This window comes from Caloenas nicobarica, chromosome 2 (genome assembly GCF_036013445.1).
Source record: "Caloenas nicobarica isolate bCalNic1 chromosome 2, bCalNic1.hap1, whole genome shotgun sequence".
NCBI classification, from domain to species: domain Eukaryota; kingdom Metazoa; phylum Chordata; class Aves; order Columbiformes; family Columbidae; genus Caloenas; species Caloenas nicobarica.
In genome coordinates, this window is record NC_088246.1 from 119,462,274 (window position 1) to 119,479,538 (window position 17,265).

The 17,265-nt window shown below is 38.0% G+C and overlaps 1 protein-coding gene across 4 annotated transcripts in view; it reads right to left on the reverse strand.

Annotated features, from left to right (window-relative positions):
• The window catches only part of TRAPPC8 (trafficking protein particle complex subunit 8), a 59,685-nt gene that overhangs the window by 19,206 nt on the left and 23,214 nt on the right, over positions 1–17,265 (reverse strand). For all 4 annotated transcript variants that reach the window (XM_065629492.1, XM_065629491.1, XM_065629490.1 and 1 more), the window contains 12 exons: positions 16,183–16,283; positions 14,528–14,633; positions 13,205–13,336; positions 10,874–11,098; positions 9,669–9,777; positions 8,723–8,917; positions 8,419–8,549; positions 7,267–7,341; positions 6,441–6,567; positions 5,214–5,371; positions 3,951–4,390; positions 664–811 (listed from right to left, as the gene is read on the reverse strand). In XM_065629492.1, the coding sequence (XP_065485564.1) occupies positions 664–811; positions 3,951–4,390; positions 5,214–5,371; positions 6,441–6,567; positions 7,267–7,341; positions 8,419–8,549; positions 8,723–8,917; positions 9,669–9,777; positions 10,874–11,098; positions 13,205–13,336; positions 14,528–14,633; positions 16,183–16,283 (1,947 nt within the window). The remainder of the gene's footprint in view (positions 1–663; positions 812–3,950; positions 4,391–5,213; positions 5,372–6,440; positions 6,568–7,266; positions 7,342–8,418; positions 8,550–8,722; positions 8,918–9,668; positions 9,778–10,873; positions 11,099–13,204; positions 13,337–14,527; positions 14,634–16,182; positions 16,284–17,265) is intronic.

Consider the following 17,265-nt stretch of genomic DNA (forward strand, 5'->3'; position numbering starts at 1 on the left):
GATCAGTTCAGTGATTCCAGTACCAGCTAAGTGTCCAGGAATTCTACAAAACAGAGGATTCAACCACCTTACTTTGTTTTTGAAAAAATGGGAGCAGTTTTAGCAAAAAAATAAGAAATTTAAATTATTGTGGTATGAAAAACTGAAATGTTTTCATCTGCTTTGCTAAGTCAACAGATCACAATAGACATCTGTCTTTGGATCATATTTGAAAAAAAGTCTTTTAGAATTTGGTAATAAATGTAAACAGAGAAGTTTCCTTCAAGTTGAAGCTTAAATTTTTACTCCATATTACCACTAATTCTACCAGTGTTTTCACTGAAAGTTTGCAGCGGGCACAGGTTGTCTCTTTCAGAACAATCTTGAAAGCTGTGATCAAAAATGTTAATGAATTTGGAATAATCTTCCTAGAAGAAAAAGGGACTCTGAACTACAGTACTGGGATTCACTTAGGACAGACAGCTACAGCAGACTTCCAGAGAGCTGAGATACGAGTTAATATTAGTACTCCAACAGTGACTGGAAAAAATAAATATGCAAGGTTTACTTAGTGTTTGCATAACAGTTGTAAAAAACCCTTTTACTTGAGTCTTGGTTCTACTGGGGATGCTTACACATCTGCTTATCTTTAGAATAGCATTATTATTTTTAATAAGAACTTACAGTATTGATATTTTCTACATCCACAAACACCAACATATTGTCTCCTCTGCCTTCTTCATCTTCAAGTGCATTACTTCTGCAGACAGTAGCTCGAATATGCAGAGACCGGCTAGTACAAATAACTGCAGTGTGCCTTAATACTCTGTGACTAGAAAGGGGGAAGTGAGGGGGAGGAAGAAAAAGACACTGTGAACAACCAGAACCGCTGTCCAGAATCTGTCACCAAGAAGTTTAGCTTTTATGTTTGTCATCAGTGTTAAGACCATTAAACTATTTATGCCTTTCAACCAAAGACTTTTCTTTTTAGCTTCCTATCAAAACTATATTATTTTTAATAATCATGCTGCAGGTAGGTGCTGTTCAAACATGCAGTCTCTTAGCCAGTTTTGAATACTGCAGAAATAGGTTCGTATGTTACCATGATAAGAAATAAATCAGAAATATTTCAGATGTAAGACAACTGCCACAGGGAAAAACGGGCATGTAGTGGCACAGGGATATCATGGATCTATTTAATGCCACCATACTCTTTGGAAAACAGACTTCTTGAGTAAATAAACCATAAGAGGCCCACTACTTAGTCACATGTCCTTCATAAACATTTGATAAGAACATTCAGACAGAATACTACTGCATTCAACAAATTCCCCTGAACTGAGAATCTTGAAAGTTTACTTCTAGAACCATCACTACTCTGCCTTTTTCCAGACATGCTCAATCTCCAGGCCAGCAAGCCCTTTGTAAAAGTCATCTTCTGTTTTTCTAGAGATGAGTAAACTTCCATTCTTGGACACCATCAAAACACATAAGCTTTTCCCACAGAGAAGCTCTGTATTACCCCAACTTCCACTTCGAAACATTAGAGGCATGTAAAAATTTTGTATGTATTACCAACTAAATATGCTGAAACATCATGCAATACTTGTTTTGGGAGATGAAATCAGTGGTATCCTAAACTCTACTTCACATAATGTCACACTCTACAGAATAAATTTAACAGTTTTGCAGTTGATCTTCAGAAAGATATACAGATGTCTGTATAGCCTTCAAGTGGCACAACTTATAGTTTTTTGAAAGTTTAAAAGCTATGCTCAGTCTACAAAGAATACTATTATACTAAACAAGATCACATCACTGAACCTCCCCTGGAAACTTCAATATTGTAGGGAACAAATGTATTCCCCAAACAACCATCTTCCATCTCTGAAACACCTCACTTTCTGAATACTATTAACCCAGAGGAAAAAAAAAAAAAAAAAAAGAAAAATAACTATGTTGTAGGGTGACAAATTCCCTATTCCTACAGACTAGCTTTAAGTCAAATGAAAAGTTAACTTAGGCATTTCAGAAGCTACAGAAAAATCTAAACAGAAGGTATATTTGCATGACTTTTAGTCTGATTTCAGGAATACACTGCTGATCCATTCTCTTGACCACCTTCTGCTTACTCTGCTTTCGTTTACATTACGGATTAGACTCACAGCACATGAACTTGGTTTCTTTCTCAGAACTAGCCTGGAAAACAAGCTCCAGTCACAAGCAAATATTCAGTCCATGTGCCTAGAGCTGATGTGAAGTAGCCCCCTGCTCCCCACCATCATTTTGAATACATACAGCACGGAGACTGGGGTGCTGGTTTTGACTGCGATAAGAGTTTTCTTCACAGTAGCCTATAGGGTTATGTTTTGGATTTAAGCTGGGAATAGTTGTTGATAACACAGGGATGTTTTTGTTATTGCTGAGCAGTGCTTACACCAAATCAAGGCTTCTTCTGCTTCTCACACCACCCCATCAGGGAGTAGGCCGGGGGTGCACAAGAAGCTGTGCAGGGACACAGACAGAACAGCTGATCCCAACTGACCAAAGGGATATTCCATACCATACGACGCCATGCTCCATAATAAAACTAGGGGGAAGAGGAAAAGGGGAGACCTTCAGAGAGATGGCATTTGTCTTCCCAAGTAGCCACGACGCATGATCGAGCCCGGCTTTCCTGGAGATGGCTGAACACCTGCCTGACAATGGGAAGTGGTAAACGAATCCTTTGTTTCGCTTTGCTTGTGCGGCTTTTGCTTTCATTATTAAGCTGTTTCCCAACCCACAAGTGTTCTCAGTTTTACTCTTCTGATTCTCTGGTCCATCCCACCAATGAGGGGGAGTGAACGAGTGGCTGTGTGGGGCCCAGTTGCTGGCTGGGGTTAAACCACAACACCAGCCCCCCCAGCCCTGATTACAGATCCACTCCTCCTAGTCTGCACTGCCTCCGAAGATGGGCAGAGACACATTCTCCAGACAAACAAATCCAGCACACACAGCCCCATAATAAATTTTTCTCCCAGAAAATTAAATAGTAACATTTATTAAGTCTGTGGCCAGTATTCTTAATAGGCTAGAAACTAAATCTAGATAAAGCCTGTTGCAAGTTTTTCTCAGCTCTAGCTATGAGCTCTAACAGCTATAAGGTGGCAATATAAGAACAGTACTTGCAGAGGACTGAATGAAGGGTAAAAAGATAAACACTTCATTTCTGAATTTGTCTGTTTGCTTGATTGCTACACTTGGGCTTCCTGAAGGCTGAACTCTCCACCTTCTGAACAAAAGGCCTGTTTGCCTTAGAATCTTTGCAGAACAGGTTTCTCAAAAAAAAGTTCTCCTGAGCCTTCTTAACCTCAGACATAGGTGGGACTTGCGAATAAGTGACATAAAAAGTCAACTTGCTACCTTTTAAGTGAAGTTCAAAAGACAGCACTGTTAGCTTGTGGTGTCAATCTTGATTGTCTTGAGATGGTCCAAAAAGGAACTATACAACAGCATGCAAGACCAACTTGATATCTAACCCCTCCAGAGATAATAACTTCCATCAGGTTTGATTTCACAAGTACTAACCACATTTTAACTAAGAACAGAGTCTTTTGTTAAAGTAGTCAAGATTTTGCTTTATAACATGCACAAACAAATTAAGTCATGATTTTTTTCCCGTTATGCCTCAAAAAGATGTTCTTCCAGAGGAAGTAAATATGAACAGAGTTTGTATTAACAGCATTTGATTAACTGTCCTTCTATTAAATTATTTTAATAATTGCCACTTTGATGGAAGGACTGTAGATTATAATTTCATATCGAAATTAGATCATATAGCAGAAAAAATATCATTGCTTACAATAGCAGATAACAGGTCACTTCAACATCAGAGCAATCGAAAGAAATTCAGTAAGATTTACATTTATGCTTACAATGTTTACAGTGTGTCTAATAAGTACAACAGAAAAAAAAGATAAAGAGCTTACCACATTTTTGAGTGTCTCTTAATACTTTCATAGTAAAATAGAAAGTTAATTTCATGAACACCTTCTTCATCTGGTCCTCGTAACCACATCGGTAGCTGCACTGAAGCCCCAGGAAGAAGAATAGCATCAGGAAGTGGGACATTTATTACTTCAGGTTGACCTGTGCCAACCCCAAAGTCTACAGAAGAAGCTGAAGATAGCAGTGCTGTACGCACAGAGGTAGGATCTGTCACAATGGTCTTGTAAGCACTACAGTTTTCAGAAGCTGAAGGACTTAGTGGTGTTAGAACAGCAGTATTTCCACCGAAAGTAAAAAATTCTGGATGCTTCGACACAACTTTCAGTGCAGTAAGAGGACACTTGCTTACGTTCACAAATTCTACATACGCTTTTCTGATTTCTCCACAGAGAAGTCCTGTAGGAAAATTTATGAAGAACACCTGTATGGGAGAGAACAGGAGAAAAGAAAAACCTGAACACTGAGCCAAGTTACAAACACGCATGAAAACCACCACCAACATATTTAAACTATATTGCTCTCTACAGCTTCCTGAGGAGGAGAAGTGGAGAGCGAGATGCTGAGCTCTTCTCCTTGGTACGTAGTGATAGGACACTAGGGAATGGTTCAAAGCTGTGCCAAGGGAGGTTTAGATTAAACATTAGGAAGCATTTCTTTACTGAGAGGGTGGTCAAATACTGGAACAGGCTTCCTAGAGAGGCGGATGATGCCCCAAGGCTGTCAGTGTTTAAGAGGCATTTGGAGAACGCCCTTACTACCATACTTGAAGTCTGTCAGCCCTGAAGCGGTCGGGCAGTTGGACTGGATGATCGTTGCAGATCCACTCCCACTGAAATAATCTGTTCTACAGAGCATTGTCATTAATCAGTTAGTCAGACCACTTTAACAACAGTAGGAAGGAAAACCGCTGTGTTTTAATTAAGCAACTTGAACTATTTTAGACGAATGGCAAGCAAATAGAAAAAGCTTCTTTGCTTGATCACCCTCACCTTGAAATCTGGCTACAAAAGCTGTTGTCAACTAAAATTCTAGAAGGAATATAATTTTTCAGAACAGTAGTGATTCAGAGGCTTCAAGTTTGACTTGAAGAAAAAAATCCCACCCAAGTTTGGCACTGACAGATCAGAAGTTAACTGGAAAGATCTGGCATTAACGAAGTCTAACACTTCATTGTTAGAATTACATTTATAAGCTCTGGATTCAGTTATTTCCTCAAAACTGCCAAAAGAGAAGTAGCTACATACCTCCAACAAAGGCATTTCTTCTGTAATAATGGGATCTAAACGTCGATCAGGTCCATATTTAATAGATGTTTTTTCTTCTTTTGTGTTATTAAGTCGAGGCCCTTGGATTTCTAAATCTTGTCGTCCTCGTACAGATAATCCATTGGAGACAAATTTTCCTGAAACAATTTTTTAGAAGTTTGATATTTTTTAAACAAAGTAATTAACTTTTCTTCCTGAGAAGTGATCCAAAGCTCCCTACCCAATCTCAAAAAACATTTTGATTTTTCTGTTATTGGGTACATGCAGTGTTCATTGATTAAGCAGCACCACTGATAAAGAACTATTCAAAGCTTACTGTCACACAAAATGCATAGTTATTGCAAGGTTAGACAGCCAGTTACCCACTATTATGGATTTTCTCCGCCCTTTAATAATACGACATATAAATTGGAGAGGTGATACATTTCTTTCCTTTCCTAATTTCTGTCAAGCTGGAAAAGTCTCCCAAAACATTTTTATTTCCTTCAAAGACTGGCCACCACTCTCCAAAGATTTTTGTATTCCAAAGGTTTCCAGTTCATAGATAGCTAAACAAGTTTCTTTATTTCTTTTAGACATTTTCAAGTATGTGCTTTAATCCCCATTTTCCCCAACAACTAAATTTTCCCTGTGAGAGACAGTTTCAGGTGCATGAGGTGAATAACTCAACAAAACAGATCAAGCAGCATGCAATTAATAAGCCATTTATATGTTAATATAAAGGTCAAAGAAACAAAATTAAGTCAATATGGTTAAAAAAAAAGTCAGCCAAATTTAAATTTGGGAATCTATGCAAAGAACTTCAGTGTAACATTTAGACAAAAGTTGGAAGCTAACAAAGCAAAAATACCCAGAAGAAAATGAATGGCAAAACAGTCAGTGAAAGCTGTTATACATTCAACATGGCATAGATGGATTTTGTTGTTGTTGTTGTTTTGGGTTTTTTTTTTAGTGGCTTCTGAATTTCTACAGATTTAAAAGGAACAATATGTATGGGTTTGGCAGAGGTTACTTCCCTTCTCATGGGATTCCTGCAGGTGCCAATTCATTCCTTTCCTGTTTGTTTTCTTTTTTTCTACATCCTTATCTGAAAGAAGGCCTTGCATCATAGTAGTCAAACATTAAACACCAGAATTTGGTTCTACCCTGCAGAAGCCATGCCTCCCCCTCCCAGAGACACCCAGCTTAAGGGAGTAATACACTTACCTGTCTGTAATCCAATAGAAGGATCTATCCCATCTAATGTCACAGCACCCTGAACAGTGTCAAGATTATAAACGACTCCCAGAATATGTAGCTCCCCTGTTTGATGGGGAAAGAGCTTTAGTCTTGCCTGTGGAGATATGTTAAATTTTTGTTGTTGTTGCTACTAGAAAAAAGTATTATTACATTTAAATAGCCAATTGCTGAAGACACTCACAGCTACATTTACTTTATAGTTGTGTCAGATGTAACTGCATACAATAACTACAGGTCATTTACTGAATTCAAAGTTTCCTGTATACAGAACTTATCAAACCACTCCACAGCTGGGATGTGCTCATTACATTAGGAAAGAATCCTAAATTGTAACAAAAATGAAATTTAACAGAGGCAGAAGCACAGAATAGCTGAAGTTGGAAAAAACCTCTGGAGGTCATCTTGTCCAACTCGCCTGCTCAAGCCTCCTAGAGCCAGCTGCCCAGGACTGTGTCCAAATAAATGGCTTTTATATCTCCAATGATGGAGATTCCACAATCTCTACAGGCAGTCTGTGCCCAGTGCTCAGTCGCCATTCCAGAAAAAAAAAAAAAGTGTTTCCTGATGTTCAGAGACTCCTGTGTTTCAATTTGTGTGCACTGTGTCTTGTTCCATCACATTGTCCCTTCAGATATTTATACACACTTGAAAAGATTCAGAAGTTCCAGTACTTCACATATCAGTAATGTCTTCTGTAAGTTTAGCATTAAGTTCAGATCATAACAAGTCTGACTTCCACCCTTGAAAGTTCAACACTGAAAAGACTATTTTTACAACTAAGTACAGTACTTACCACTTTTGTCTCCTCACTATTAATTAAAAATTCTGCTATTGCTTCAGTTCCTATCGTAGCATCTTCACACGTTCCCTGAAAAGAAGAAACAGCTTTTCAGATACTACTACTCCTAGGCAGAAAAAGTACCATAAATATTACTTCCCACACCTTTCCTAAAATGCTCGAGGAAAAAAAGCATACAAGTTTCAGACTGCAGACAGTTAAGAGCAGCAGGTGCTGTATGTCCAGTTTTTCAGGCCTTTTAAATTAAAGCAGCAGTTAGAGAGCTCAGTAAACATGTGCTTGAGAGAAATTTAAGATTCATTGCCATAAATTGGAATTCTGAATCAATTTCACTGATACTCACAGAAGTATTTATCACATCATTGAAGTAGCAGTTCAGATCAAAACAGAAGGGAAAGAGTACGGTAGTCCTTAAGGTTTATTTATAGGAAACCATGTTTATAACTCTGACACACACAGCACCCTTAGAGATCACTTATGTTCCAAATGCTTCTGGTCAGGAAACCAAATTATTAAGGAATTTGCTGTAATATTCAGTATTAGAACATTTTCAAACTTTAAAAGTATGAATGTGAGTACAGTCTTTCAGAGGGAAGTTTTGGCAGTATTAGTTGAACTGTTAAATTAAACAGTAGTAAGCAGTTCATATAAAGTATTCAAAACATTAATTTTTAATAAAATAAACTTTCATTTTTCTTCTACTTGAGATACCAAGATTTTCCTGCGTCATTCCAGCACAGTTTTTCAGAACATACATTTCACTATGTACAGTAGCTCAAGAAAAAGATATTTGATAATATACCTACTGATATCACAAGTCATTTCTGCTGGTCAGGGCTAGTGTGGCTCAAAATAGATGTACTACACGAGATGTTGGAAGTATTTTGCTTTGCATTAAGCTTTACAATACTCATTACAGTGTGTTTGTTAACTTGGCTGCTTTGTGCCCTATGGATCTATGAAAATATAAACAATGCATAAAGAAATTCAGTAGCTACCTTTTTTTGCCTTCCCCTCTTTTTTTTTTTTAATTTTACACTTAAAACAGTTGTTTGCATACTACAGAATTTAGAAGACTTCAGTTAAGATATATTCTGTAACTATAGCTGTTTGCTTTTGGTTGAAAAAGAATGAACCTTTCCTTACCAGCTCTTTCATTTCTCCATCACGTTTTGCATTGAAGTCTTTAGGTTGAAACTTCCAAAGCAATGAAAGGTCAGTCAAAAGAAGTGGAACTTTGAGAGGGTTTCGGAAGGACACTTCTACAGTTATTGGTTCTATTTTAAAAAATGTGCAAGAAAATAATGACAACAGGCTACCCGCACAACAAGCTGAAGCTTCACTTAAAGCATTTTGTGCAAACAATTTGCACAAGAACATTGATTTAAATCTACAATAACACATGGAATATTGTAACTCCATTTCTGAAGTGTATAAATCTTAACTTTACCTTCTACCACAGCAAGTGGAAATCTGGAGTTATCAGAGTAGCGATTTAAACAGAACTGTGTCGGTTGAAAGTTTGAAGGTATTATTCCTTTATTTATCACAGAAACAACCTGCTCCTCAAGTTCCTTCCACTGTTGCGATGATTCCGAGTCATACTCCTGATCCAGACTGACGTGTGTAGCTGCCTGCTTTTCACCTAGTGTGAGTAAGGCAATCTTAGATGAGAATAGCGGCATGCAACAGTTGCAACAGAGGGCTGCACAGGCAATTTGTCAAGTACTCTTACAATATTTTTAAGTTCTAAGTCACTGTCATTTTTATTTTACAATTGATTTAAGTCAGTGAACTGCAAGACATTTTGAAATATGCACACGGAAGACAATATTGAGGATAATTTGAGTATACTTATATTTGCAAATTGTGGTATTCCCAGATATTAGCATGCTACATGGTATACTCATCTTACAGATTATTTTCACTTTATGACAGACTACATCCCCACAGTACAGCCCTGGTTTATGTAAGAATTTCCGCTCAGCTTACTTTACATTCAGGAATCACAGTGTTTCAAACATTCCATCCAAGAGAAAGATAACTGTAAAGCTAATTTCTAGCATTGGCACTAGCACCTAGCATTTGCTAAAGCATTAATAATCCCTTTCATGAAGTTCATTACAGACTTGCATTGAAGCTTTCCAGCTATGAAAAATAATGGAAGTCAGCACATTCACATAGTTGGATTTCATATTTAAACAGGAAGTATGAAAATATCTAGCAAGTAAATACTAAGCTTAAGCTTTTCTTTCGAAATCTTATTTAAGAAGTTGCCTTGTTACATTAGTTTTACATAATGATGGATTTATTTTTTTTTTAAATGACATCAACTCTTGCATATACTTTGGTTCCATAAATAAGGGACTTCAATCTGTTTACATAAAATTTCTAACCTTCTGCTGGTCTTCGATCATGCCCAAAGAAAACACGGGTTGCTGAGCTGTTAATATATGGTAAAGGAAGCTGCGGCAAGGGAGCATCAGGTGACAGCTGGGTTACGTTCTGGAGCAAAAGGAGGAAAATAGAGTGTCATGCATTATGCAAATACATTATGTCCACACTGTACATTACCAATAATTGATTGATAAGGAAGATAAGCTATAAGCACTCAATGTTTGAACAGGTAGTTATCTTTAAGATCGAATGACTCATTTCAATCAACTGTTTTGATACTTTCTTCTGCTTTGACAGTCTGAAGTAATATTTTTTTCTTCAATAACATTTTAAAGTCTGTGAAATCTTTCAGATAATTATTCTCTTTTTTCTATAATCTGGCACTCTAATCACTATTGTGGCTGCATGGCCATCACAGTTTTATTTGATGCAAAGCTTGACTCTAATTCAGAATTTGATAAACTGCCTTCACTACACCACCATTACATGAGACTCTCACCACAGCTGACCTGTGGATTTAAACACCAGCTGAGTAATGTCTACCAGAACTCAGCAAACACCACAGAAATCCTTTCTACAAGCTTTAAAAAACAGTAAGTAACTACATGGCTGCAAGTTGTGTGGTGATATCAGCACTAAACACTCCACAATGTACATGGCATACTACCATCCAGAATCACTCATGAACTTACAGCCAACCTAGTTAGTAACTCGATCTATAAAAATCTTTATTAAAGAATATAATGCACTACAACATGGATGAGGAGTACTTTATAGTACCACAAAAGGTGACAGAGCTACCTAGTCTTTATTAATCATTTATTATAATATCAAAAGCCTCAAAAATCATTATAAATTGATCAAAACAAAACAGATCCACTCCCTCTGAAAGAAACTTAACTATCACAAGCTGCAATTCAGCCATGACCCTCAAAAGGATGAGTTCATTTTACTGTAATAAAAACACATACAAAGTCACACTAATACCCATCAGTGGAAATATACTTAATACACATATGAGATGCAGTATATTTGTTTTATTGAAGTCTAAAGTAAAAAATGAACACATGAACTAGGTTTAAAAAAACCTCAACCCTGGAACAACGCAGGTATGATAGAAAAATCATTAAATGACTTAATAGAAAATTACTAGTAATAAAATTACTGATTGCTCAAGGAATAAAGGCAATGAAAAGTCATTTACCTTATAAACATAAAGATATTCTCTTAAAAAAGCTCCTTGCTGAGCTGGAGGTTGTTTACTATCATTGATCAAAATATGCCTGAAGGCAGACACAGCATTGTCAAGCTGCCGAAGTGTAAAGGACTGGCGACCAATAGTGAAGTTGATATGGTCTTCTGCAAGAGACCAGCCTTTCCCTTTGTAAACCTGCATAGCTTGACAGTAGCAACGCAAGGCGTGTTTTTTCTGCAAGAAAAAAAACAAGTAAGTTAATTTCTCAAATAACCCCATTAACCACTCGTTCTATTTTGTAATATTAGGAAGATTGAACAGTAATTCAGAAAAGTTGCTAAAATTTTTACCACCACTCCCCACCATGCTATGTGTAATGTTTGCAGAACTACACCTCATCACATTTGGTCAACAGTAATCTAAGCACAGCAGAAGTGTTGGTTCCTACAGTACAGAGCCTAACCTGCAGATTAAGGTCATGTTTTCAAAGACTGGTGTAACGGGCACCAAGTTAAAAAAGAAAATAACAAGAGAATACTATTTTTAAAAAGAGTGTTCTGCATTGCTTTAGGACTGACTACTGAAGTCTACAAAGCTCTACTGCCAAGCCTCAGAACATAAGCTAGACTTTACACATTTAACTTCTGTAACTGAACTTTCAGTGTGACACTTCCAATCAATCATTGTTCAGTAGACTCACTTGGGACGAAAATCCATGCCAAGCAAACCACCAAAACACAGCCCTACAGTACACACAATACAAAATTACCAATCGCATCAGCCACTGGGAGACTGATGCTCTGCTCCTAATCAGATCCACAGTTCCCTTCCTATGCATACATCAGGACCTGGGCATTCAACCCTAGGTCTAGGCATTGAACATCTACACAGGCATTCACTGTACAGGCAAGTCTCAGCTTCTAAAAAAAAAAAAAGGGAACTGCATTCCCTTATTTACAGCAGCAGTGGGAAAAAAAATCTAAGAGATGTTGAAATTTGTGTGGTGATGACAGCAGAGTACAAGCAGTAAATCCTTAGCATCAGCAAGTATTTCTGACACTTTAAAATATGGTATTACAGTATGCAGCTAAGCAGCCTGGCTGACTTCTCTTCAGTAGCATTTAATATTTTGGTGCCTCTGAGGATTTAAAAAAAAAAAAAAAAAAACACAAACAAACTGTAACACTGAAAAAGCATTCCTCGGAAACCAGAATCCCTAAAAGAATTGGGCACAAACAATGAGAGAGCTGTTACATGAAGACAAAGTCAAAGCTTTACAAAATGCATACATTTTTCCAGGCAAAGGATATAAAATAATAAATAAAGAAACCCCTCTGATCGAGAGCTTCCTGTCAGTACTGTATTGTCATCACAATAGACAGAGAAACTACTGCATGAAGAAAACCAAGGAGTGGAGGGAATACTCCTACTATTCTTCACATCTGTGACTTTAAATACAGAATAAAACCATATTTTCTTCGGTCCTTGCCAGGATGATAAAAACAAGACTGGGTGGGGTAAGAGAACACCCTTCCAAGTCCACAGGGCTTTGTTTCAAACAGAATTCTTATGCCTGGGTTCTCCTGTATTATTGACTTGCAATACAAAATTTATTTCTGTCACAGTCTTGCAGCTTGTTAGTAAACTGAAATTGACTGCATTTGAGGACAGGCCCATAAAGGAACTTCGGTGGCTAACCACAGCAGGAATCCAGCACGAGCTATCTTTAGAGAGTCTATCCCACAACTGAGACAGACATAAAGCACACAAGTTGTGTCCAATAATCTTTAAGTCAATTCACCACAGAGCTGTCTGCATAGGAATGTGAACAGAAGTAAAAACAATCTGATGCATACTAGTTTAATTGCTACTTAAGTCTAAGCAGCCATAAAGAGATGCTTTAGTTTGTCTTGTAGTAACTGTCCACACACCTGCACCTCCACTAAAAAGCTTGTGGTTAAGGCACCAGGAAAAACAGCTAAATTTTGCTATTATTCTAATAAATTAAGAGCTTAACAAATCCTTAACTCCTGCAACTCACTCATTTACCCAAATAAAAATCCTTATCTTTCACTGTGTATAAAACTGAGACCCAGAAATGAAAGCACACATTAGTTAAGTTTCAAGTCAGAGACCTTCAGCCCCACTTCAAAAACAGAAGTAAAAGATTAAGCTGATCAATGTAGGAGTCATTTTCGGAAGATCACAGAGCTGAATACTTCTAACACAAAAGTGTCAAAAGGCAAGCATCTTTCTCCAGACTAGTGACACACTTAACATGTTTTTCAGAGTAAGTATCAAATACTGGGCATATTTTCCACACAGAAATGTAATACTCACCTGGCCTGCTTTGCTAAATCTATGGCCAGCCAATATCATATGAAATGCAAACTTCCTAACCATGGGACTTTTCATGTTTATAAAGCAATGGGCTGCCTGCTCCAACAGAAGTGCACTGCGAAGATCTGAATCCTATTTAAAAGTAAAAAGCAGGATTAGCCTCAAAGTTGAATACAAAGATAACAGTAGCCTTTTTTTAATGATAACAGGGACACGAAGCTGTAACAGTGCTGTGAAGTTGAAGATTCTTTCACATACAACTATTACATGTATATGCATGCTTATAAAGAAAATAAGACTAGACTTATTTTTCACTTTGTTATATGTACAGTGTTCAATACCAAACACATTGCTATTTTTTTTTCCAGTGGAGAGATTTATATATCAACCTGTTTCAGTACGAGGGACAAAATAAGTATTTTCTGCTTTTTCAGTTACTCAGGCTACGGTTTCTCACACCATTACCTCTGAAGCACTCTGCTACCTTTTCCCATCCCTCCCCCCTGCAGATATTAAAGCTAGAAACAAAAAATAAAAGCTTTAACAGGATGAAGAGAAAAATAGAGGGAACAATGGAACTGAGTGAATTTCTTCATAATGTATAATTTCTTATTATCACCCTCTTCTCTTCTCATGCTAAGACACAGCTATATATCAGAACAGAACCTACTTTATTTTAACACATTTGAAGTCCATACTATCAGTGATGTCAAAGTATGTGTCTGGACTACAAAAATACTCTGAGATACCTACATAATATCCTATGAAGATTTTCTTTGCAAGTGCCAAAAGGCAACACAAGCATACTACATATAATTTTAAGTCATAATAAGATTGTGCAGAGCCAACAGTATTTAAATTCCTTGCTTAAATAACTTACACTGCTCACATAAATTTTGGTAACAAGCTTAAGTCAGAGGGGCAAGAATGATGCTTAAAAAAAAAAAAACCACGCCCCCCAACACACATACACACTTGAGAGAAACTTACAGAACTAAGCAGATTTATTCTATGCCTGATCTGTCCCCAGAAAAGTCTCAGAAGCATCACATTTGGTGCAGCTGGCCACAAAGCCAGAACTAACTGCCCACTGGAGTTTCCTCCAAGCTACACAGAAGATGCTATACTAGAAAAAGAATAACAGCACTAGCTTCTTCACTTCCAGTGTAAACAGTTTTATTTACTTCATGCTTCATACCAGCTCATTTGCTACCTTTGGCTAGAAAATATCATAGGACAAGACTTCGAAGTAACCTAGAAGTGCTCCAGTAAGTAAACAAACATAGGGAAGGCAAGAGTGGAAAAAGCTACCGAGTATTTTACCTCACTGGTTAGACGAATCAGAAGAGCAGCTGCCTCGGAATATTTGCTTTGACTTTTTAAGATTTCAGCACTAAGCAGCACACAGCGTTCAGCCAGAATCATGTTCCTAAGGCAAAAACATAGATGTATTAATATTTATCAAAATAAATCATGGAAAACTTTTCACCTCAGATCTGACAACTCTTCTCCATATTGTATCACGCTGACGTTCTGTTTTTTATCCTCCTTAAAGTAAAATATATGAAAGTCCACCCCCTGCAAAACAATCATATACAGATTGACATATTACGTGTCCTATCCTACTATAACAGAAGCTTTTTGAAAGTCAAAGCTAGAGAGTATTTTTGAGGAGAGTATTGTATTTATACAAATACCGACTAAAATGATCCAACCAACTAAATGATCTAATAAATGAGAACTCCAACAGCCAGAAATAAGTTGTGCTAGGTTGATTTTGGTGGGTACCAGGTGCCCACAAAGTTGCTCTATCACAGGCCCTCCTCAGCAAGACACAGGGAAAAAATTAGATTAAAAAGCTCATGTGCTGAGACAAGGACAAGGAAATCACTCATTGATTACAATCACAGGCAAAACAGACTTGGTTTGGGGAAGATCAAATTATTTCCAATTAATAACAGAATAGGATAGTGGTAAATAAAAACAAAACTGAAACACCTTCCCCTGACTTCTTCCCCGGCTCAACTTCATTCCCAACTCTTCTAGCCCTCCTCCTCCACAAGGAGGGTAGGGAAGTTGTGGTCAGTTAATAACATTTCATTTCTGCTGCTGCTTCCTCCTCACACTCTTCCTCCCCTGCTCTGGCATGGAGTCCCTCCCACAGATACAGTTCATTAATTGCTCCAGTATGGGTCACTTCCACTGAGTACAGTCCTTCAAAGAATCATTCTGGTTGGAAAAGACCTTTAAGATCAGAGTCCAACAGACTGTTCCAGTGTGGGCTCCCCACAGATCACAGCTCCTGCCAGGAATCTGCTCTGCCATAGGCTCTCCATGGGCTGCAGCTTCCTTTAGGGTACATCCACCTGCTCTGGCACAGGGTCCTCCACAGGCCGCAAGGTGGATTCCTGCTCCTCTGTGGTCCTCCACGGGCTGCAGGTGACAACCTGCTTCGCCATAGTCTTCTCCACAGGCTGCAGCAAAGCATCTCGTCCCTCTCCTTCCTCACTGACCTCAGTGTCTGCAGGGCTGTTTCTCTCTTTTTCTCACTCCTCCCTCGCAGGTGCTGTGGAGCAATTTTTACCCTTTCTTAAGTACATTATCACAGAGGTGCCACCAGCATTGCCAACAGGCTCAGCTTTGGGCAGCAACAGGTCCATTTTGGTGTTGGGTAAAAACTGGCCCTGTCTAACACAAGAGCAGGTCCTGCTTGTCTTCTCATAGAAGCCATTCCTGTAGCTACTCCACTACCAAAATCTTACCAGGTAAATCCAGTACAAAAATTTAACAAGCATTCTGTTAAGAACAGCATAGATCCCCTTCCATGTCATCCTAAATAACATATATATCTTACTCTTTAAAAAGCTACCATCATCCTGTGATCTTTTAGTCATCTGGCACTATTACGGTGCAGAGGAAGAAAAATTAAGCCACCAGGTCTTTCAACTTGCATTGGATCAGCAAAAAAGTAAACATACTTGCAGATATCTCGATAGGTTTGAATCGCTGTTTCCATATAGTGAGCAGGATACGGTCTAGGAGCTCCAGGCTGAAGAAAAGCTGATACTGCTGCCATTTCCTACAAGAGAAATTCAGTATGGTCACTGCAGCTTTTTTCAACAAATTGTAAACCTCGAAATGCTGAGGAAAACATTTCAGCAGCTACTATTAGGTTGGTGCAAAATGAATTGTGGTTTTTGCACGGTTGAAACTTGCCGTTTGATATTGGAATACATTCTTAAATAAACGTGGTCATATTATACATAATTTTCATGTGCTTTTCTCACTTTCTGTTTTATTTGCCACCGACTTATTACTTGCTGGTTATTTTACATTTATTTTAGACTATGGAAATGATGTTAGACAAAAAGCAAATTCAAGTGATTTTCTTATTGAAGTTCAAAATGAGTCGTAACGCAGAGGACAACTCAGGACAACGCATTTGGCCCAGGAACTGCTAACGAAGGTATAGTCAGTGGTGGTTCAAGAAGTTTTGCAAAGGAGACAAGAGACTTGAAGATGAGAAGCATAGTGGCCGGCCATCAGAAGTTTATAACGACCAATGGAGAGCAATCAAAGCTGATCCTCTTACGACTCCATGAGAAGTTGCCAAAGAACTCAACGTCAACCATTTAGCAGTCATCTAGCACTTGAAGCAAATTGGAAGGTGGAAAAGTTCTGTAAGTAAGTGCCCCATGAGCTGACCAAAAATAAAATTTAAAAAAAAAAAAAATCATTTAAAGTGTCATTTCCTCTTCTTCCATACAAGAACAACGAACCATTTCTTGATTGGATTGTAATGTGTAATGAAAAGTGGATTTTATACGACAACCGGCGACGACCAGCTCAGCAGTGGGACTGAGAAGAGCCTCCAAAGCACTTGTCAAAGCCAAACTTGCACCAAAAAAAGTTACAGTCGCTGTCTGGTGGTCTGCTACCGCTCTGATCCACTATAGCTTCCTCAATCCCAGTGAAACCATTCCATCCGAAAAGTCTGCTCAGCAAATCGGTGAGATGCACTGAAAACCGCAACGCCTGCAGCCGGCATTGGTCAACAGAAA